General features: G+C 39.8%; 1 protein-coding gene across 1 annotated transcript in view; it reads right to left on the bottom strand.

Annotated features, from left to right (window-relative positions):
• Window positions 1–17349, bottom strand: part of Garem1 (GRB2 associated regulator of MAPK1 subtype 1) — a 171281-nt gene extending 153932 nt beyond the window's left edge. Inside the window, exons 1-2 of the mRNA XM_010641489.2 lie at window positions 17208–17349; window positions 2664–2750 (exon numbers count right to left, since the gene is read on the bottom strand). Coding sequence (XP_010639791.1) covers window positions 2664–2750; window positions 17208–17349 — 229 coding nt within the window. The remainder of the gene's footprint in view (window positions 1–2663; window positions 2751–17207) is intronic.
• Window positions 17350–17652: the final 303 nt, after the last annotated feature.

The following is a 17652-nucleotide window of genomic DNA, read 5'->3' as shown; positions in this document are numbered from 1 at the left end:
ATTTCAGAATGCCTGAAAACCTAAATACCAATCACTCTCATTTGACGGTTGAGGAAATGTACACAAAGTTCTCAATCAGTTCATGCCAACAGCCAAGATTAGGACCTAGCTTCCTTCTTATTCCCAAACTTTGTGCCACCTCAGAAGAAAAACTAAACCATTTATTCTACAAGCTAAATGAGCTTCCACACAAGCACATACACTGTTCACCTGAATTTCCATTTCAATATGTATTAAAGCTAATGCAGCCCAGGAAAATCATGGGAAGCACCAGTGTATCAGTTGGTTTGACATCTGAGTGCTAGTGAATGCCAGCCTGCCACCTGGTCTTGGAGGCAGTTTTGAGTTCTCAAGTGTGAGAACAGGACCTCTTTTCATAAATCCTCCTGAGAAAGGAATGAGAACGATGGTGAGTACCTTCTACAAACCATAAATACTACCTCAAGTGCCAGTTCTTGATAAAATGTGAGGTAGGTATTAGATTACACTGTGCTTTTTTTTTGTACCACTAACACTAATCACTAGCTGATTGTTCTGTTTATCTTGACAACTCCTCTTCTTGCAATGCTGGCATTTGTTCTGCTTAAGAGAACCAGAGCCAAGGTAGGGAAAAGAAACAAAAGTAGGTATTTGAATATGCAATGATTCAGGTTTGGTTACCTGAATTATTGTTAGGCTCTATTACCAGTAACAAAATATAAAAACTTCTTTAAAATAAGGTCACAAGCACATTACCATGTGTAACAGATGCCACATACACACCTGGATTCAGAGAGACTACACATCTCACCCAAGCTTAATATCAAGGAAGCATAAAATCTTTAATTGCAATGAGCACTAGAGATCATCTATTATCTTTTCTCCAAAGCATAATCATGGAAGAAGCCTAACTAAAAAAAAAAAAATAAATAAATAAAAGAAAAAAGAAAAAAGCCCAAGTTACAGTATTTTATCATTTGACACATGTTATTTCTTATGTTGTACATATCTGACTATAGATTATAGAGTCTATTAAAAAAGAAGACTAGGGTTCAGGGTCCCACAGAACTATTTTCTTTCTTTCTTTTTTTTTTTGTTACTGGGGATTGAACTTGGGCTCTTGCTCTTCAGAGGCAGGTGCTGGAATCACTGAGCTAAATCCCCAGCCCTCCACAAAACTATTTTCATAGGCTAAAATTTATGATGAACTAAACTCAAGCTAAATGCTCAACTTGTGACGCTGGAAATATAAATTGGATTATTACAAAACTGTAGACGTTAAATCTCACTGGCCTTTCTTGCTTCAATCTGTATAAAGATATATAAGCATAAGATCACAGCATAATTTCCACTATAAAGAAGAAACCATAGCTACTTATGGCTAGAAACTAAGACATTAGGATAAAAGGCAAAAGTAAGAAAAAGGAAATAATCATATTATGTGTCCTAGGCAACAAATCAGTACTGCATAAGGTTTAACATAAATCAACTTACCAGGGTCTCATACATTTAACCAACAAGGAAAAAAAAATGACTCTAAAAATAGTATTAACTATATTTGAGATATTGTATATATTTGGAACCTGATGAAATCATTTTCTCTCAGCAAACATATTCATGCATTGAATAAAATTTAAAAATAAAGCTTTAAGTATGGTTTTCTATTGCTATCAACTTCTACATAAATAGAACTTATAAACATCAGATGTTTTACCCATTTTCCTTTGTGAAACATCCTTATGACATTCTCTTAATTCAGCGTGTTGTCAAATAGTACTTATTAAGCACTATTCTCAGTAACTGAAACAGAAGCGTCCCTTGTTCTGTGCTGTAATTTGGCACAGACAACGTCCACAGAGGCCAGTCTTCCAAAGGGTATATCAGAACTGTTCTAAAGAAAGATCACAACAGTAAGGCCCAAGAAAAAGGCACTTAAAATTCTGTACCACTCCCAATTTAGTATTTGTGATTGAGGAAAGGGTCAACTACATTATCACTTGGCTCCTCTTCTCCACTATTTTTACCCCAGTGGGCTGGCATATATTAACTAGTTATCACTCACTTACACATTCCATTATAAATGTGCCTACTAGTCTCTATATACTTAGCTTTTAAACTCTATTAACAGCTCCCACATAAAACACACACACACACACACACACATTTAGTGATAGGAAATAATACTTAATCAATTTACTAAACTATCATTGTGGTACAAAATTTTCTTTGGAGAATTTTTCCATCAACAATTGTGCACATTTCCTAAGCAAAGTGCTTGTGTTTTAAAACGGAATTTACAATTACTTGAGGTAAATAGTGATTCCAAGTATACTCATAAACTTTGAAGGGAAAACTCAGCCTCTATAGCTTGCTAATTGATCGAGTCTAAGAAAGTCTCTTTTACAGGGTGTAAGAATTTCTTTTGTGCTCTTTACTACCTTATAATTTGGAACATAGAGGAAGCTAGAGATGCCACAATGAGATTAACATGTATAAAAGAACCACAAGGTAAAAAGAGTATAAGATAAAGCACAAATTTTGTGGCTGAGATTGTAAATCAACAAATGTTCAGTGAAGTCACATAGTCTATCTCCTAAGAACATGGCCAAACAGTCAACAATATGTGTACCAATGAGTCTGTGCATTTCGTACTCTTCTGCAAGAAGTACTTCTTTTTAACTTACCAAGTTTATCTCGAATTCTTACTGAGAAAGCAAATGATTGCTCAGCATCCTTCACATACTTGAAAACAGTTACAAAGTGACCTCTTACTAAAGGGAAACAATGGACAACAAATGTGCAAACGTAGGATTGAAAATTTTACTGTTACTGACATTAAATCATGAATAGCAGCACCTAAGGTAAAATACACACTGACAAAAATTCTAACTTCAACATCTTCTCTTTACTATATACAGGTTTGTTCTTTCAATTTTAACTGTCTACTTCATGTATTTGACTTTGAGTTTCCTAATGTATCCCTTTTACATTCTTTATTCTACAGAAATTCCTCTTTCAATTATAGCTTTCACAGTCTAATCAGCTCAACCAATCTGACATTACCTGGATGGCTAATGAGGGCTGGCTCCTAAGTTTGTTTTACTCTGAATCCCCCCACTTCATTTGCAGCCCTTGCTAGCTCCAGCTTTGGAGAGACACAGAGTTGCACCGCAAAGCAACAAAAAGGAGACAGCAAATAAACTACAACCAGGGCTTTCCACAAGTAAAGTTACATCATGTAGAAAACACCTACATCACTAACTAAACGTTAATAATAGCTGTCATCCACTGCACAGCAGTTATTTTCCTGGACCATGCTGCGTTATTTTTTAAAGGTCAACAGCAATACAAGTTCTTTTCCCCAAATTCACAGGTGAGCAAAACTAAATTACAAAATGGCGAATAACTAACCCAAAGTCAGTCTGTTAATAAATGACAGAGCTGGAGAGAAAAATCAGGAGCAGCTGCCTCCTGTGGCTTGATGTGGAAATCAAGAGCTCAATTCTGAAATGATGACAAGATGATAGGAAGGGTGGCTGTGGTCTGGAATGATGCCACTACTGCCAGAGGCACGAAGAGAAAAGAGGATGGAAGCAACAAACAGCCCACAAGTACACACTACTTCAAGGGACCGCATTATTAATACTCTCTCACATCACAAGAGTTAAAATCAGATACGCAGAGGTAAGTGATACTCTGGGTTAGTTAAGCATCTAACCATGGAGAGAGACACTGGCATTGAATTCACTTAGACAACTAAGATGACTCACAAATATTTCCGATTTTTCTTCCAACCATAAAAAATGTGACCTTTCAAATATGCCATGTCATTTATGGCTATATCAAAGCTATATTTTCTAAAATTGAAAGTTAAACTTTTAAGATCTCAAAAACATTCCAATACACAATAACACGAGCAGAGGGAAGGATAGGGTCTAGAGTAATTCTGGTCTGACTGGATGTAAGAGCACGACTATATTTGGAGGAAGAGTGCATTTTGCAGAGTCTGATAAATGGTGATGAACTATGTAAGAGGGAAGGGAGGTCACACCTTGTAAAAAATATGGTACTACCAGTGATCTTTGAGACACAGAGCAGCCACCTGGAAAACTGTTAAAACGGTGCGATAGCTTAGAGTAAAAATGGCTGAAAAACTATTTGCAAGTTTGATAAATGTTGTGACCTTCCAAAGGTCAGACACCATTAGAGGCTTTAATTACAATAAGCTGTTCATTTTAAATACGGTATTGGAATAGTGTACTTGTGGGGGTTCTCTCTAGTGTAACCATTCACCATTAAATGTCACTCCCAGTCTTAGTCATATTCTTGTTGCTGGGACACAATACTTGTCACCCACAATTTAAAGTTGGAGAGGATGATTTCAGCCCATGGTGGCTGGCTCCAAGGCAGGAACAGGATGCCAGAGGAGCACAGTGGAGGCACTGCTCACTTCATGGTGGGCAGGAAACAGAGAGCAGGGAGGAGCTGGGAAGGGAGATCTACCCCTCCAGGTCACCCCAGTGACCTGCCTCTCCTACCCAGGCCCACCTGATAAGAGCAAGTCAAAAATACCACCCCCTTGAGTCACTCACCTTCCAAAAGCCCTGCCTATGAGCACATGAGGCCTTTGGGGACACTGTGGATCTAAACCACACTCTCCCCACACAGGGGACACCCCAGACACAATATTTATACTAAATGTCTCAAGTTCCTGATCACAGCTGACTGCTTGGGAATGGAAATGTGACCCAAAATGAGCATTCAGACCAGCACCTTCCATCTTCTCTGTCCCTTGTCTTAGTGTTTTGCAGCATTCCTGATTTTTGCTCCTGGATGGTCCTTATTCTTTTCTGATCCAACTTTGTTTTGTGACACTTTCAAAGCTTTGACAAAAGTTTGCACTTCAGAAAGGACTTATAGAGTAAGTTTTATGTTTCTTTCTATACTATTCCCTCATATCTCTCTCTCTCTCTGTCTCCCCCCTCCCCAAACCTGTCTAAAATGAAGACTGCAACAATATCTTCCTTTTATTAGGGGGAGAAAAAAGGGCAAGGTCAGTTTTGGAGTGTCTGATTCATTTCCCAAATTAACTTTTACTCTCTCCCCCTAGTAGGAACTGCCCCATCTCAAATCTGTACTCATTCTTGAGATCCTCATATAAATAATAATCAACTTAGTAAAACGCTTATCATTCTACAGTAGCTAATAAGAGTTTGTTCTTTGTAGGCCTTTCCAGGGATAGTCTTAACTAATTTTAGTTATCTCAGAGTCAATGATCTACCTTTTAGATTATTTCTATAATGAAAAATCAAATATCAATAGTCCATAAAACTGTAGCTCTCTGAACAATGATGTCCATCTCCCAGGATTACTGTCACCCATAATGAATGCTAAGCCTTTCCAACAACATGAGTCCTTTCTTCACCTGCAGCCAGTCACCTCACAGGAAAGGTTGCATGCCACCCTGAATTCTGGTGCTTCTGTGATAGTTCTGGATTCCACAATATAGTAATGCAAATGCTACAAGTCAAGCTGCAAAGACAGAAGATGAGAAAAGCCAAAGAGTGCGTCAGTTCACTGGCTGTGTTTCCAGCTTAGGACTTTGATAACATTTTAATCTAGGCCGATCAAGGATGCTTTAGTTCTCTAGTGAAAGGCAGTGATCCAACCGGAGGTGAACCTTATTCTAAATGAATAGCCTTTCCAGTTCACCCCATCACAATACAGAAGATTCCTTAATCTCAAAAGCTATGAGCTTAAAGATGATGCATATAACACAGCAATATCAAATAAAAACTGATCACTTTCTGCACTATCGGGATTACTTAACAATGTTAAAGACCAGAAATCATGACTTGTCACGAACAATTCAATAACATGAATCCAAGGGACTTAACATGGTAACCAGTTGGTTTCTAATGCCAAGCCACATGTATTATATTTTTATATGAATTCTGAAACACAATAGTTATCATATGAATTTTTCAAGTCTTGTCCTTTAAAATTATCAAGATTATTATGTCAAATACCATGACATAATCACCAGTCAAGTCCTAGAATATAGTTCACATGCTATTACGCTATTCCTGTGATGAGAACAGATAATAGTTATTGCTGGGTGGGGTCAAAATGAGAGGCAGTAAGTGGAAGAAAGAAAACTGAAATACAATTTTGCATGCGGTCACCAAAAAAAAAAAATCACAACCATGTTAGGGTATGCTAGTGTTTTGGGGTTACTTAAAAATGTGAAATCCAAGGACTGGGGCTATAGCTCAGTGGTGCCATATCTGCCTGGCAAGTGCAAGGTCCTGAGTTCGACTTCTGGTACTGAATTAAATGTGGAATAAAATCTCGGAAACACTGTCTTATCAAATAACCATATTACAAAGTATATGTTCATTACAAATGAATGGTTTACAGAAACACACAAAGAGGGGTAGAAGGTATTAGCCTCAGTAGCTTTGGAAACAGTGCTTCTAACTTGATACTGTAATGCAAACAGTATAAAAAGTATTAGATTCTATTCTCTACAATTGGTTCTAACGGTTTGGATCCAGAAATTCAGCCTTTTTATATAACAGGATTGAACAAACAAGTAAGTGCTGTGAAAGTGAGTCTCAGCCTGAGGGGGACCCTCAGGCCAGGAGAGGAACAACCTTTTCAGGAATCTTCCAAGGTTCAGGGTAAGACACAGCACACCCCACCCTGTGTCCCCAGGAAGACAATGTGAATTCTGGACAGAACGTGTGGGGCAGCACTCTTAAGGTCTATCTAAAGTAAGCAGCACCAGACAGAATGGGGAAGAGGACAGGAATTTGATGTAGCACTGCTACATCAGGTCTTCGAGCAATCTGCCAGTGGTGTGCCGGTGGCAGCAACAGACAGGAAGGCTCCCCAAACCCTGCATTGGGGGAAGTATCCCTTACCAGAGGAGCTGTGGTCCCCAGAATATGCAGCAAATCACTTGCTTTTGTCTTTGCCTTCTTGCCACCTGCCCAGGACACAGGTGCAACTGTAGGAATTGCAGGGCAGAGAGGAAAAATGAAAATTTCGATTCTTTTCGACAGAAGACTGGGAAGAAGACTCTGGGAAGCCAGAAAGATTAGAGAGGTAACACAGAAGATGAAATGGATCACACAAGATGGATCCATGAAGCTGTGCATGTGCTCTGGGCTCACTTCTGGGCTGTGCATATATGGATTTAACCTTCAACAATTTATCAAACATTCTGAGAACCGAACTACAACAGAGCCCACAGCCCAGGATCAAGACTGGCAACCAGAGAGGTTAATCTGTTATGGAAGGAGAAATTAGTAGATCTGAAGATAAATCAAGAGTAAATGTTCAACATCAACAGAAAAAATGATTAAATAACGAACAAGTTCTCAGGATACCATAGAATAATACCACAACATCTAATATTCATGTCATCAGAGTCCAAAATGAGAGGCGATGAAAAAAAAAGTAAAAATAATGGCTGAAAACTAGAATCTAATAAAAGATACAAAGCACAGATTTGAAAAATCTCAGAGAACTGGATAAACCTAAATCCATGCCCTGCCACAGCTGTACACCGAAGCCAAAGGAAAATCTCCTAAAAGCAATCTGATTGAAATGATCCACTACCTATGTGGAAAATGCTTCAAATGATAATTTCTTTCATCAACAATTGTGGGAGCCAGAAAGGTCATTTTTCAGATCCTAAAAAAAAAGGTCTGTCAACCCCGAATTCTATATTCAGTGAAAATATCCTTGACAAATGCAGATGAACTCAAGACATTTGAAGATGACGAAAAACTAGGAGAAAACATTACCAGCAAGTCTGAAGGAAACACTTAAGAAAGTTCTGCAAACAGAAGAAAGTTTGGAACTCACAAGATGTGAAGAAAGTGTAACAGAAGTGGCTAATATCTGAGTAAAGTACAATATTCTCTTAATTTAAAAAATATGAATGACAAAAGCAACTAAGAAATGTCTTCTGAGATTTTTTTCAATGTATGTAGCATTCTACTAAAGAACTGATTTAAAGGAAATTTATAACATTAAGTGTTAGTATTAAACAAGTAAAAGAAAGGTTCAAATCAACAATCTAAATTTCTAAATTAAGAAACTGGAAAAGAAAACAAAGAGCCATAGTCTCCCACGCCCAATATTTATTATTTACCAAGTAAGAAGTAAGCACTTTGCCATGGAGAAAGCCACCCAGCAGAGACCACTTTAACAAGGGCTCAGACACCACACACCTCTGACGTAACACATGACAAACAGTATATTAGCTCATCTAGCCAATAATACAAATCGCAAAGCAATTAAGATGAAACATCACACAAACCCAAACTGAGGGACTGTCTACCAATAAAAAAACCTGTATTTTTTTCCCCAAAGAATCAAGACCATAAAAGATAAAGAGAGACTGAGGGACAGTCAAATCAGAAAAGCCTAGGTAGCATGGCAACTAAATGTGACATAGGATACTTAATTGAATGCTGTAATAGAGAAAGGGCAGTAGTGAAAACTCATAAAATAAAGCCTATAGTTTAATATCAATGAACCAAAGTCACTTTTAAATTTGAAAACTACTACAGTATTTAGAGGAAAATGAGCCAAAGGGTATGTAAGAACCCTACCATTTTTATAATTCCTGTAAGTCAAAAGTTATTTCAAAATTAAAAATTTAAACAAAAAGATTCCTTAACATTTATTAATAAACTGGCTTTCTCGATCTGTCTTAGTTACTTTTCTCATTGCTGAGACAAAATACCCAACACCTAAGTTAAAGGAGAAAAGGTTTCTTTTCGCTCACAGTCTGTAGAGTTTGTAGAGCTGGCTGGCTCCAAGGCAGGGTGGCATGGCAGAGGGGCACTGCAGAAGAGAAACAGTCATGGCAGGCAGAAGGCACCAAGCTACAACAGAAGCTTCTTTAGGCCCCTTTTATGTTTTTGCTAGGCTTCCTGGCTTAGGGTGGGTGCCAAACCATTCAGTGGACTAATTTAGTACTCACACATCCTTAATCCCAGCATCACAAAGTCTAGATCCAGCCTCCCCTGGGAAAGCTCCACCTATGATGGCATGAGGCTTTGGGAGGACATCTCGACACAGCCGTAACAGAATCCTAGATCTCATTTGTCAGCAGAATTTTACAGACGGGTAGATTTTTCAACGTAAAACAGTAACTCATAAAAATACTTTTTTCATGTAGCAAGAGAAATCACTATGGTTATGATGACAGTAATTTTTAAAATGACACAGAATAAAATGAGGACTTTGAAAAAATGTTACATGAGTGTACTAGTCAGCTTTTCTGTTGCGGAGACACAATACCACCCACAATTTAAAGGATAGGTTTGACTCATGGTTTCCCGGGACTCAGATGATGGGAGGCTGGCCCAAAGGCAGAAACATCACGAAGGAAGAGGGTGGCAGGGCATGTATGCTTAGCTCATGGGGGCTGGGAAGCAGAGCAGGGAAACAGTGCCAGACAGGAAGGGGTGAGGGATATTGCACCCAAGGTCATGCCTCCACCCAGAAGTGCGCTCCACCAGTCCTGTTGGTAGCTCCCAGTCCAAGTAAGTTGAAACAATCAAGTTTAACCATCACACTTGAGGAAAGCAGTAAAAATTTAAGGAGGAGAAAGATGCTGCTGTAGATATAACAGCTCATGACATCTCTGAAGAGTTACTATACATGTACCTACTTTCACATATGGAGCCTGCAGAGGTGAGATTATTCAGACCCGTATTACTACAGTGTCCCAGCCACTGCTCTAGGTGCTATTCCATGCATGATCTTAGAAAATCTTCTAAAACCTTGTTAGAAAGGTATTGGTTAAGCAGCAGAAAGATATTTCAATCTCAAGCCTGACTAATTTTAAAAAGTGTCTTTCTCTGTGTTTATTGCATCTAATGAAGTAATTTTCCTCAGACAAAGGACAAAAACTTCAGGGGCTAAAAGGAGGAGTAACAGGCATGAGTGGGGAAGAGCACAACCCACAAATAAAGCAGGTGTAAAGCAGAATTTATTTAAATGATAAATCAAAGATATGTGTGAAAGAGGCTTTGGATTAATGCTCTCCACTAAGAACTTTGGGCTGCAAAATGAAAAGGGCCCTAGGAGATAAAGTACACAGCTGGCCTGCACAGTACAGACCTCCAGAGACCCTCGGAGGTCAGGTATGTTAAGCAGAAGAGAACAGCACACAGAGCTGTTCCAGCTCTGCTATCCTCTCATAAGCACCGTAGCTCTGCTGCCTGGGGTGCAAGTTTGTGCACACGCACATGCAACTTGTGCTGTCAGCTCCAGGGATTCACAGGTCAGAAAATAACTTCTAAAATAAGAGGAGGATGTACATTAATTTGTATTCTCTTCACCTAAAGGAAATTATAGTTTAAAGCTGAAACTTAAAATTTGGGTAAAAGGTTAGAAAATTAAAAGCAAGGCCTTTGTAGCCAAATATCAATGTTCTTTACAATTAACTTGATGAAATTTCCCTTAAATTTTGTTTTTAAATGAAAATAAAGCAGGACAATAGTTTTCTAAAATACCAGTTGGGTATGGCAGTACACACTGAGAAGCTGAGGAAGGGAGAACTGGAGTTTCAGCCCAGCTTGAGCAACTTAGCAACCCAGGGAGACTGTCTCAAAAAAGAAAAAAAAAAAGGGATACTGGGGATGTAACTCAGTGTGAAGACCCTGGGTTCAATTCTCAGTACTGAAAGAAGGCAAGGGGAGAATGAAGGGGAAGAGGAGAGGAAAAAAAATACCTTATTCTGATTTGACATTTTCAAATTTAAATTGTTTAAATTGAGTTTATTGGTACATTTTAGGTATACAGTATAGTTACATTCCAGATTTAAATTTTATAAAACTCATGAGAGGCTTATTTATCCTAAATGTACCTGTAACTGTGGGATACTCAAAGAACAGAAGTTTTATAAATAGAAACAGTTTAAAATCCTATCTCACTTCCTTATAATTGCATGACCTTTTGCAAGCTTTATCTTTTGACCTAACAGATGTAAAACCTACTTGAAAAAATATGAAATTAACTGAGAAATTATACACATAGCTTCCAACTCGGCATATGCACAGAATGAGCTTTTAATATATAGGCTGAGAGAAAGTGATCACATCATGCCGCATGTGGATGTTCATTTCACATGTGGAGTTTAAACCACTGTATAACGATACGTAATTGTTAAAATGACAAAAATGACAGCAGAACAACAAGCCGTAGCAATGTGTTAAAGTGAAAATAGCACCAGACTGAATCAGGAGTCATGAAAGTTAACTGCATTTTGACTGTTACTCAGCAGTGAGAAAAGGCCACACACTCAGGCCCCCACTTGCTGCCTCCTGCTGTCCCCTCCATGTGAAGGGGACAGGAGGGGATCACAGCTCTTCCTCTCAGCTCCAAGTTCTGAGAGCCCAGCTTGAGAAAGAGCTGAGTGAAAAAAGTCATGAAGGGATAAAAAACCATGACTGAAATTAGTGCTATGATAGAGAGGGGGAAGAGGCAGAACTTGATGCCCTGTAGGCATCAGTCCCACAAGCTTTGGTGCCTACAGTAATGGCAGTGGTTATAGGTAAAGAGGTGAGCATCACAGATGAAGAATGTCAAGAAGATGAATAACTAAACCCTGACGCAGACTGCTGGGTGGGATGCTCCTGAGAGAAAGCCAGAGTGTTCCCACCAGACTAGGTAAGTCTGGAGACAGACTTAGCTACAGACAGAGCAAACTGGGGAGGGGGTCCAAACATAGAAATACAGGAAGAGGATGATACGGTTTCTATTTCCTTCTCTAAAATCCAATGTAAATAGCAGCAAGTAGATATTTTACAGAATTATTTCAAGTTATTTAGAAGTATGCTGTTATTCAGTTTCTAGGCTCTTCACATGATGAAACAGGACAAACTGAGCTTACCTCGAAGCAGTGTTTATTCCCTACCTTTTTTATCCAAAACAGTTAAACTAACTTCTATAAAATGGTCAATTAACGCGCAATCGTTCAAAATAACCAAAACTCAGCAGTTTCAGTTGCCATCTCCGCTTTGAGCAAAAATGTAATGGAGAAAACCTACAACATACAATGACAGAATACATAAATGACAGGAGTAAGCAGCTCTCCCTGGCAGAGAAAATGTGTTTGCTCTGGTCTGAGGCTAAGCTTCCATGCAAGCAGAGTCTTGGGATCCCTGTGAATTATGGCAGCAATCCATGAACTTCCTTCCACAGGTCTCGCTAAGCCCTCACACATTCCTCACCTTGGCTGCCTGCCAGGCTCCTGTGATGACAGCCAGCCTCCTCCTAGGGCCCCTCCTGCCCCACAGGCAGCTGAACCAAGATCAACCGACTCTTCCCTTTAGGAGCTGTGGCCCCCAGAAATTGCTGAGACAATGACAGCCTGACCTTCTTTCTAGATCCTGTGACAAAAAGTGTCAAGAAAAAAAGCTTGTCCTATCTTCCTAGTAAATTGCACTTAAGGAAAACCAGGAACAAGGCTGATTAACAAGTTTATAGTGGAACTTATCTTTTATTATCGAGGCAGGCAGCAGCGGTACCACTGAGCTAAATCCCTTGCCCTGACTTATCTTTTATTTTTGAGAAATTACCTAACTGTTGATCCTCAATTTGCTCTGTACAATTAAAACTAGAATACTTCTACCTTCCAAGATTGCTTTAGAGATATATACGATAGGCAATAAATACAGTAAGTGTTGAGCCTCTCAAGCTAATCTGGAGGCATAGTGTCCCTAAAGGCAGAGCTTTGGGAGCTAGAAGAAGGTAGGGAGAGGTGGAAAGAGGAGTAGCCCAGGCCTGACTTCTGTTCAACACGTGCCCACCCCACACACACCCATCAGAGGATACTACTGTGTGCAAGAGCTTTGCAGAGGGTCCTCACACAGCTATCTATAATGTCCCTGTTGAACAGACATCAAAACTGAGCTTGTGAAGGCTTGCTGGGCATTGGGAAGCAGGTCAATGGGACTGTAAAGCCTGCTTTCTTGGCCCTATAATTTAATTTCTGGTATTTAACACAAGTAATTATAGAGTAGATTTTTCCCCCTAAAACAAAGAGAGAATAAAAAAAGAAAAAAGAAAGAAAACCAAACAAACCAGAACTATAGAAGACTAAGAACCTTGGTTCTATGCTAGGCTGACGTGATAAGCATGGAACTGGCTCACAGATGAGGGCCCCAACCAAGCAGGTAAATCCTACCAAGAGAAAGTTCTCATCATTGCTGGGGTCTTTGTGTGTTTGTTTGTTTTTTGGGTACCGGGGATTGAACTCGGGCCCTTGCACTTGCGAGGCAGGCAGCATAACCACTGAGCCAAATCCCGGGCCATTGCTGAGGTCTTTGACTTCTGGCAAACTGAGGTCTCTGGAGGTTTTTCGGGCCTGATATAACCTCTCCAGTTGGGCCTTATCCTGTGTCATTTCTGGACCAAAAGGTACTAAAGGAAGCAATTAAAATGGTTTTGGTTGCAAAATTAGCAGAATGACCAAATGACCTTAAAGAAAAACTTTAAAAAGTTTTTGGCAAGAATACTAAAGGTCAGCGGTTGACAAAGGGAGGCAAAGGCAACATTGGTGGTGGAACCTTAGCACCCACTTTTCCCTACTATTTTCTTAGAGTCACCATTGGGGCAGGGGTGTAGCTCCGTGGTGGAGTGCTGGCCCAGCATGCATGAGGACCTGGGTTCATCCCCAGGGTCCAAATAAAGCCAAACAACAAAAACACATACCCTATCATCTCCATCAGCCATCTACTGCCATGCCAACACACACGCACTCACGTGGGACGCTTGTAACAAGCACACACTCAGCAAAAGTCTACATAAGGGAAGCTGCAAGCCCTTCCTTGAACTTCCACGGGAACTCCAAGGTTAGGCTCCTCCAGTAGGAAGTGGCAGCTCTAGAAACTGCCTAGTCTTGCCGAGTCCCTTATGGCTAGCATGGGCCTTCTCATGCAGTGTGTGTGTGTATAATTTTTGTTTTATTAATATGTTTGCAATTCACGTTTGCAATCTTCTTGGGGAATGATTACATGCACATATTACAGCTTGTTTCTTTTTTTTTTAAAGCCCCTTCCCTTCCCTTCCCCTTCCCCTCCTCTCCCCCCTTCCTCAAGTTACCTTAGCCCCCTTTTGTACTCATTGATACTATTGTCTTAGCTCATGTTATGCCATATAGTGCTTACAGTGATTGGGGTTATTAGATTCCTGTACAAAGCACATCTTTATGCCTCTCATTTCCCCTCTTCTAGTTCCCTCAGACCATTTCTCTATTGCAAGAGATCTGTCCCCTTGTCCCTTTCTATCCACCCTTTATCATTTTGTTTGCACTTTGTCTTACTCAAATGAGAGATACCATATGGCATTAAATCCTGTGCGTCTGGCTTATTTCACTCAATAGTATATTTTCCAAGTGTATCCATTTTCCTACAAATGCCTCAAGCGTGTCATTCTTTATAGCCATGTAGTATTCCATTATAAAAAGATACAACATTTTCTTTATCCAATCATCTGTTGATGGGTAAATAGGCTGCTTCTGGGATTTAGCTCTTACGAATAGTGCTGCTATAAACACTGGTATGCATGTACTGCTGTAGTATGATATAGCTCTTTGGGGATGATACCTAGCAGATGGAGAACTGGGTCATACGGAGTTTCTAACTTTATGTCTTTCAGAAATCTCTGTATTGATTTCCATAATGGTTGTACTAGTTTATATCCCCCCCTAACAATGCAAGAGGGTTCCTTTTTCAACACAGCCACACCAGCATTTGTTATTGTTTGATTTCTGAATGATTGCCATTTTTTACAGAGTAAGATGGAATCTTAGATGCTGAACATTTTTTTATGTATTTGTTGACCATTTGTATTTCTCCCTCCGTCAGGTGTGCACATTTCTCTTACCCATTTCTTGACTGGGTCTTTAATTTTAGGTGGTTTAATGTTTTTGAGTTCTTTGTATAACCTAGGTATTACTCCTCTGAGGAGGAGTTGGCAAATTTTTTTCCCCATTCTTCACTATACTGATTCTTTTGCTGTACAGAAGCTTTTTAGTCTCATATAATTCCATTTGTTGATTCTTGCTATTTCTTCTGCAACTGAAGTGCTGTTTACCCTTTCCTATATCTTCAAGTTTTTACCTATTTTATCTTCTAGAAGGTTTAATGTTTCTGTTTTAGCATTTAGATCTTTAATTCATTTTGATTTTAATTTAGTATATGGTGAGAGATAAGGGTACAATTTCTTGTCAAGTTTCTGCACATCTGCTGGCCCTCTGCTTCTATCTTGTTTGCTATTTTCTGGTGATATCTCTCATGTACTTGCTTCCTAATTCACTTAACACAAATAGCACTTACCAGTCAGTATACTGAACTATGTTTTAAAGGCTCTACATATATCTCTCCTCTCCCCTCCCCTCCCCTCCCTGCCTCCCTGCCTCCCTCTGTACAAGATCTCATTACACAGCCCAGGCTGGCCTCAAACTTGCATCGATCCTCCTCCCTTAGTCTCCTGAGTGCTGGGATTACAGATGTGTGCCACCATGCCAGGCTAAGGCTCTACATATATTAACTCATAAAATTCCCTAAGGTGGCAACTATCACCTTTTTTTCAGAGAAGAAAATGAGGCACACCAAGACCTGTCATGTAAAGGTACAAGATCCCAATAATGAATGTAACTGTACTGTATACCTAAAATGTACAACAACAACAACAACAACAACAAAAAAAAGAAAATGAGGCACAGAGAAATAAAATAACTCACTTAAGAACAGACAGCACACACTTGGTTATAACAGGCTTGGGCACCTCTCTACACACAGCATTTTAACTTCAAACCCCAGGGCTAGCTATACTTCCCAGAGCCAATCCTCAAGAGAAAATTAACCAAGCAGCCCTGTTAATAATATAACTAGTACAATGCTTGTGCTCCAGTACTCGTATAAGAGCACAACGTTTAAGAAATGTAATGATAAGCTTGTGATTTGTTTTCTTCCTCTAGTATTACGCTAAATTTTGATTCTCTGAAGAATCCCCAAAATTCGGATCAATCTGTGCAGATGCAGCGGTAACACTGCCTGTTGCCTGTGTGCACCCACTGGAATTTGTGGTGGCAGCAGGGGGTGGGGCAGGGGGCAGTAGCTTGGAAGCAGATCCTGGAGGCCAGGGGCATTCCTAAGAAATACTGTTATCAGTAATGCTCTCCACAGCACCGAGACTCACACGGTGTGGGAAAACATGTACATCTCCAAGCAGAAGTAATGCAACTCTGAAGGGAAAGCAGCCCAAGAAACACTTTATTTTACACGTACATTCCTGAGTGTATTGCCCATGTGTGAAAATACATGTCTAAAATAATTCTCAAAGACCTTAACAAGTATAAAATAAAATTTAGGTGATAAAAGTGTGCCATATTTTTCCTTTCTTAGCTATATAAAAAAAATAGTGTCAAGATTTAATAAAATACAGAACTTAGCATCAAAACCAGCAGAAGGAACAGTATCTCCAAGACTTAAGAGACATCAGGACTATTGTGTCTGTATTTTCTTTGGGAGGAAAAAAGACCCTCTAAGTAAGCTTGGAGGTAGAGAAGTGACTGTTTAGATACTGCAATATGCATGTAAAGATCCAGAAAACAGTATCTATTTTAGCTTAGAGTACTAAATATTTTAGCTAAAAATCTAGACACTGTGTGGATGGGCGGCTCCACCCCAGTGATGACCCCAGCATTCTCCATGGGAAATGGGGATAATGACACTACTGAACCGAGCTGCAGTGCATGGAGACTGGAACGCCCCTCCAATGAGTGTGCTGCTTGGGAGACAGTAACATTCCCTACCTGTGAGTTAGTGCCAGCAGCCAACAATCAAGACGACGCAGCTTCTGCCACAAAGCAAAGCAGCAGATGAATACAGCTGCTACCTGCTGTACTAAGCGTGAGGCTGGAGCTTCTGCCACGGTGGTGCTCTCTGCTTAATGAAGGCTCAGTCAGACACAACATCTTTTGAACAAACAGAAGCCTTCCTTTATATCCAGAAACAAAAGCAGCCCTGCTGCAGTTTTATTTCCCCCGCTTCTGTAATCAGATCCGAATCTGAAAGGGCTCCTTCTTCGGACACAAGCCAACCCACTCAGCAAATCTCTCCAGATACAGCCACCCCCCCATACACAGAAGAAAAGTGTTCTTAAAGTTATCTGGAGAAACAATGTGCCAATACTTTTGCCTGCATTCCAAAATACAGCAAACTTCCCGTCCCTGGTGCAGCCAACCGAGTCCCTCAGAAGGTCACCGTAGTAGCACTTGACGCCGCTCACAACTAGCCCCAGAATGCGGCCCTGATTGCTGAAAGCTGCTCCCATCATTTCAAGGCAGGTGCAAAATGTCATTTCTTTTTGCTGAGGAAACCCTCCGAAGTGCTGGAAGCAGCCTGGCCACATACTGAGTTACTGAGCGGCTATGTGAAAATCAGTAGAGAGCTATTTTTTTAAAAAATAAAAATTAATCCATGCTATTTAACACTGCTAAGTAAAGCACTTCAGGATTATATTATATAATGTCTGTTGGCCCTGTATTACACCAATGACACTATAACCCAGATAATCCTCAATTATTATATTGATTGCCACAAGTATAAAACTACATTATTTATAACAAGATAATTT

The sequence above is a fragment of the Fukomys damarensis genome, unplaced genomic scaffold (assembly GCF_012274545.1).
Source record: "Fukomys damarensis isolate Sample0158 unplaced genomic scaffold, DMR_v1.0_HiC HiC_scaffold_30, whole genome shotgun sequence".
Classification (NCBI taxonomy): domain Eukaryota; kingdom Metazoa; phylum Chordata; class Mammalia; order Rodentia; family Bathyergidae; genus Fukomys; species Fukomys damarensis.
The sequence above is the reverse complement of the archived record's forward strand: the minus strand, read 5'-3'. Positions and strand labels throughout refer to the sequence as shown.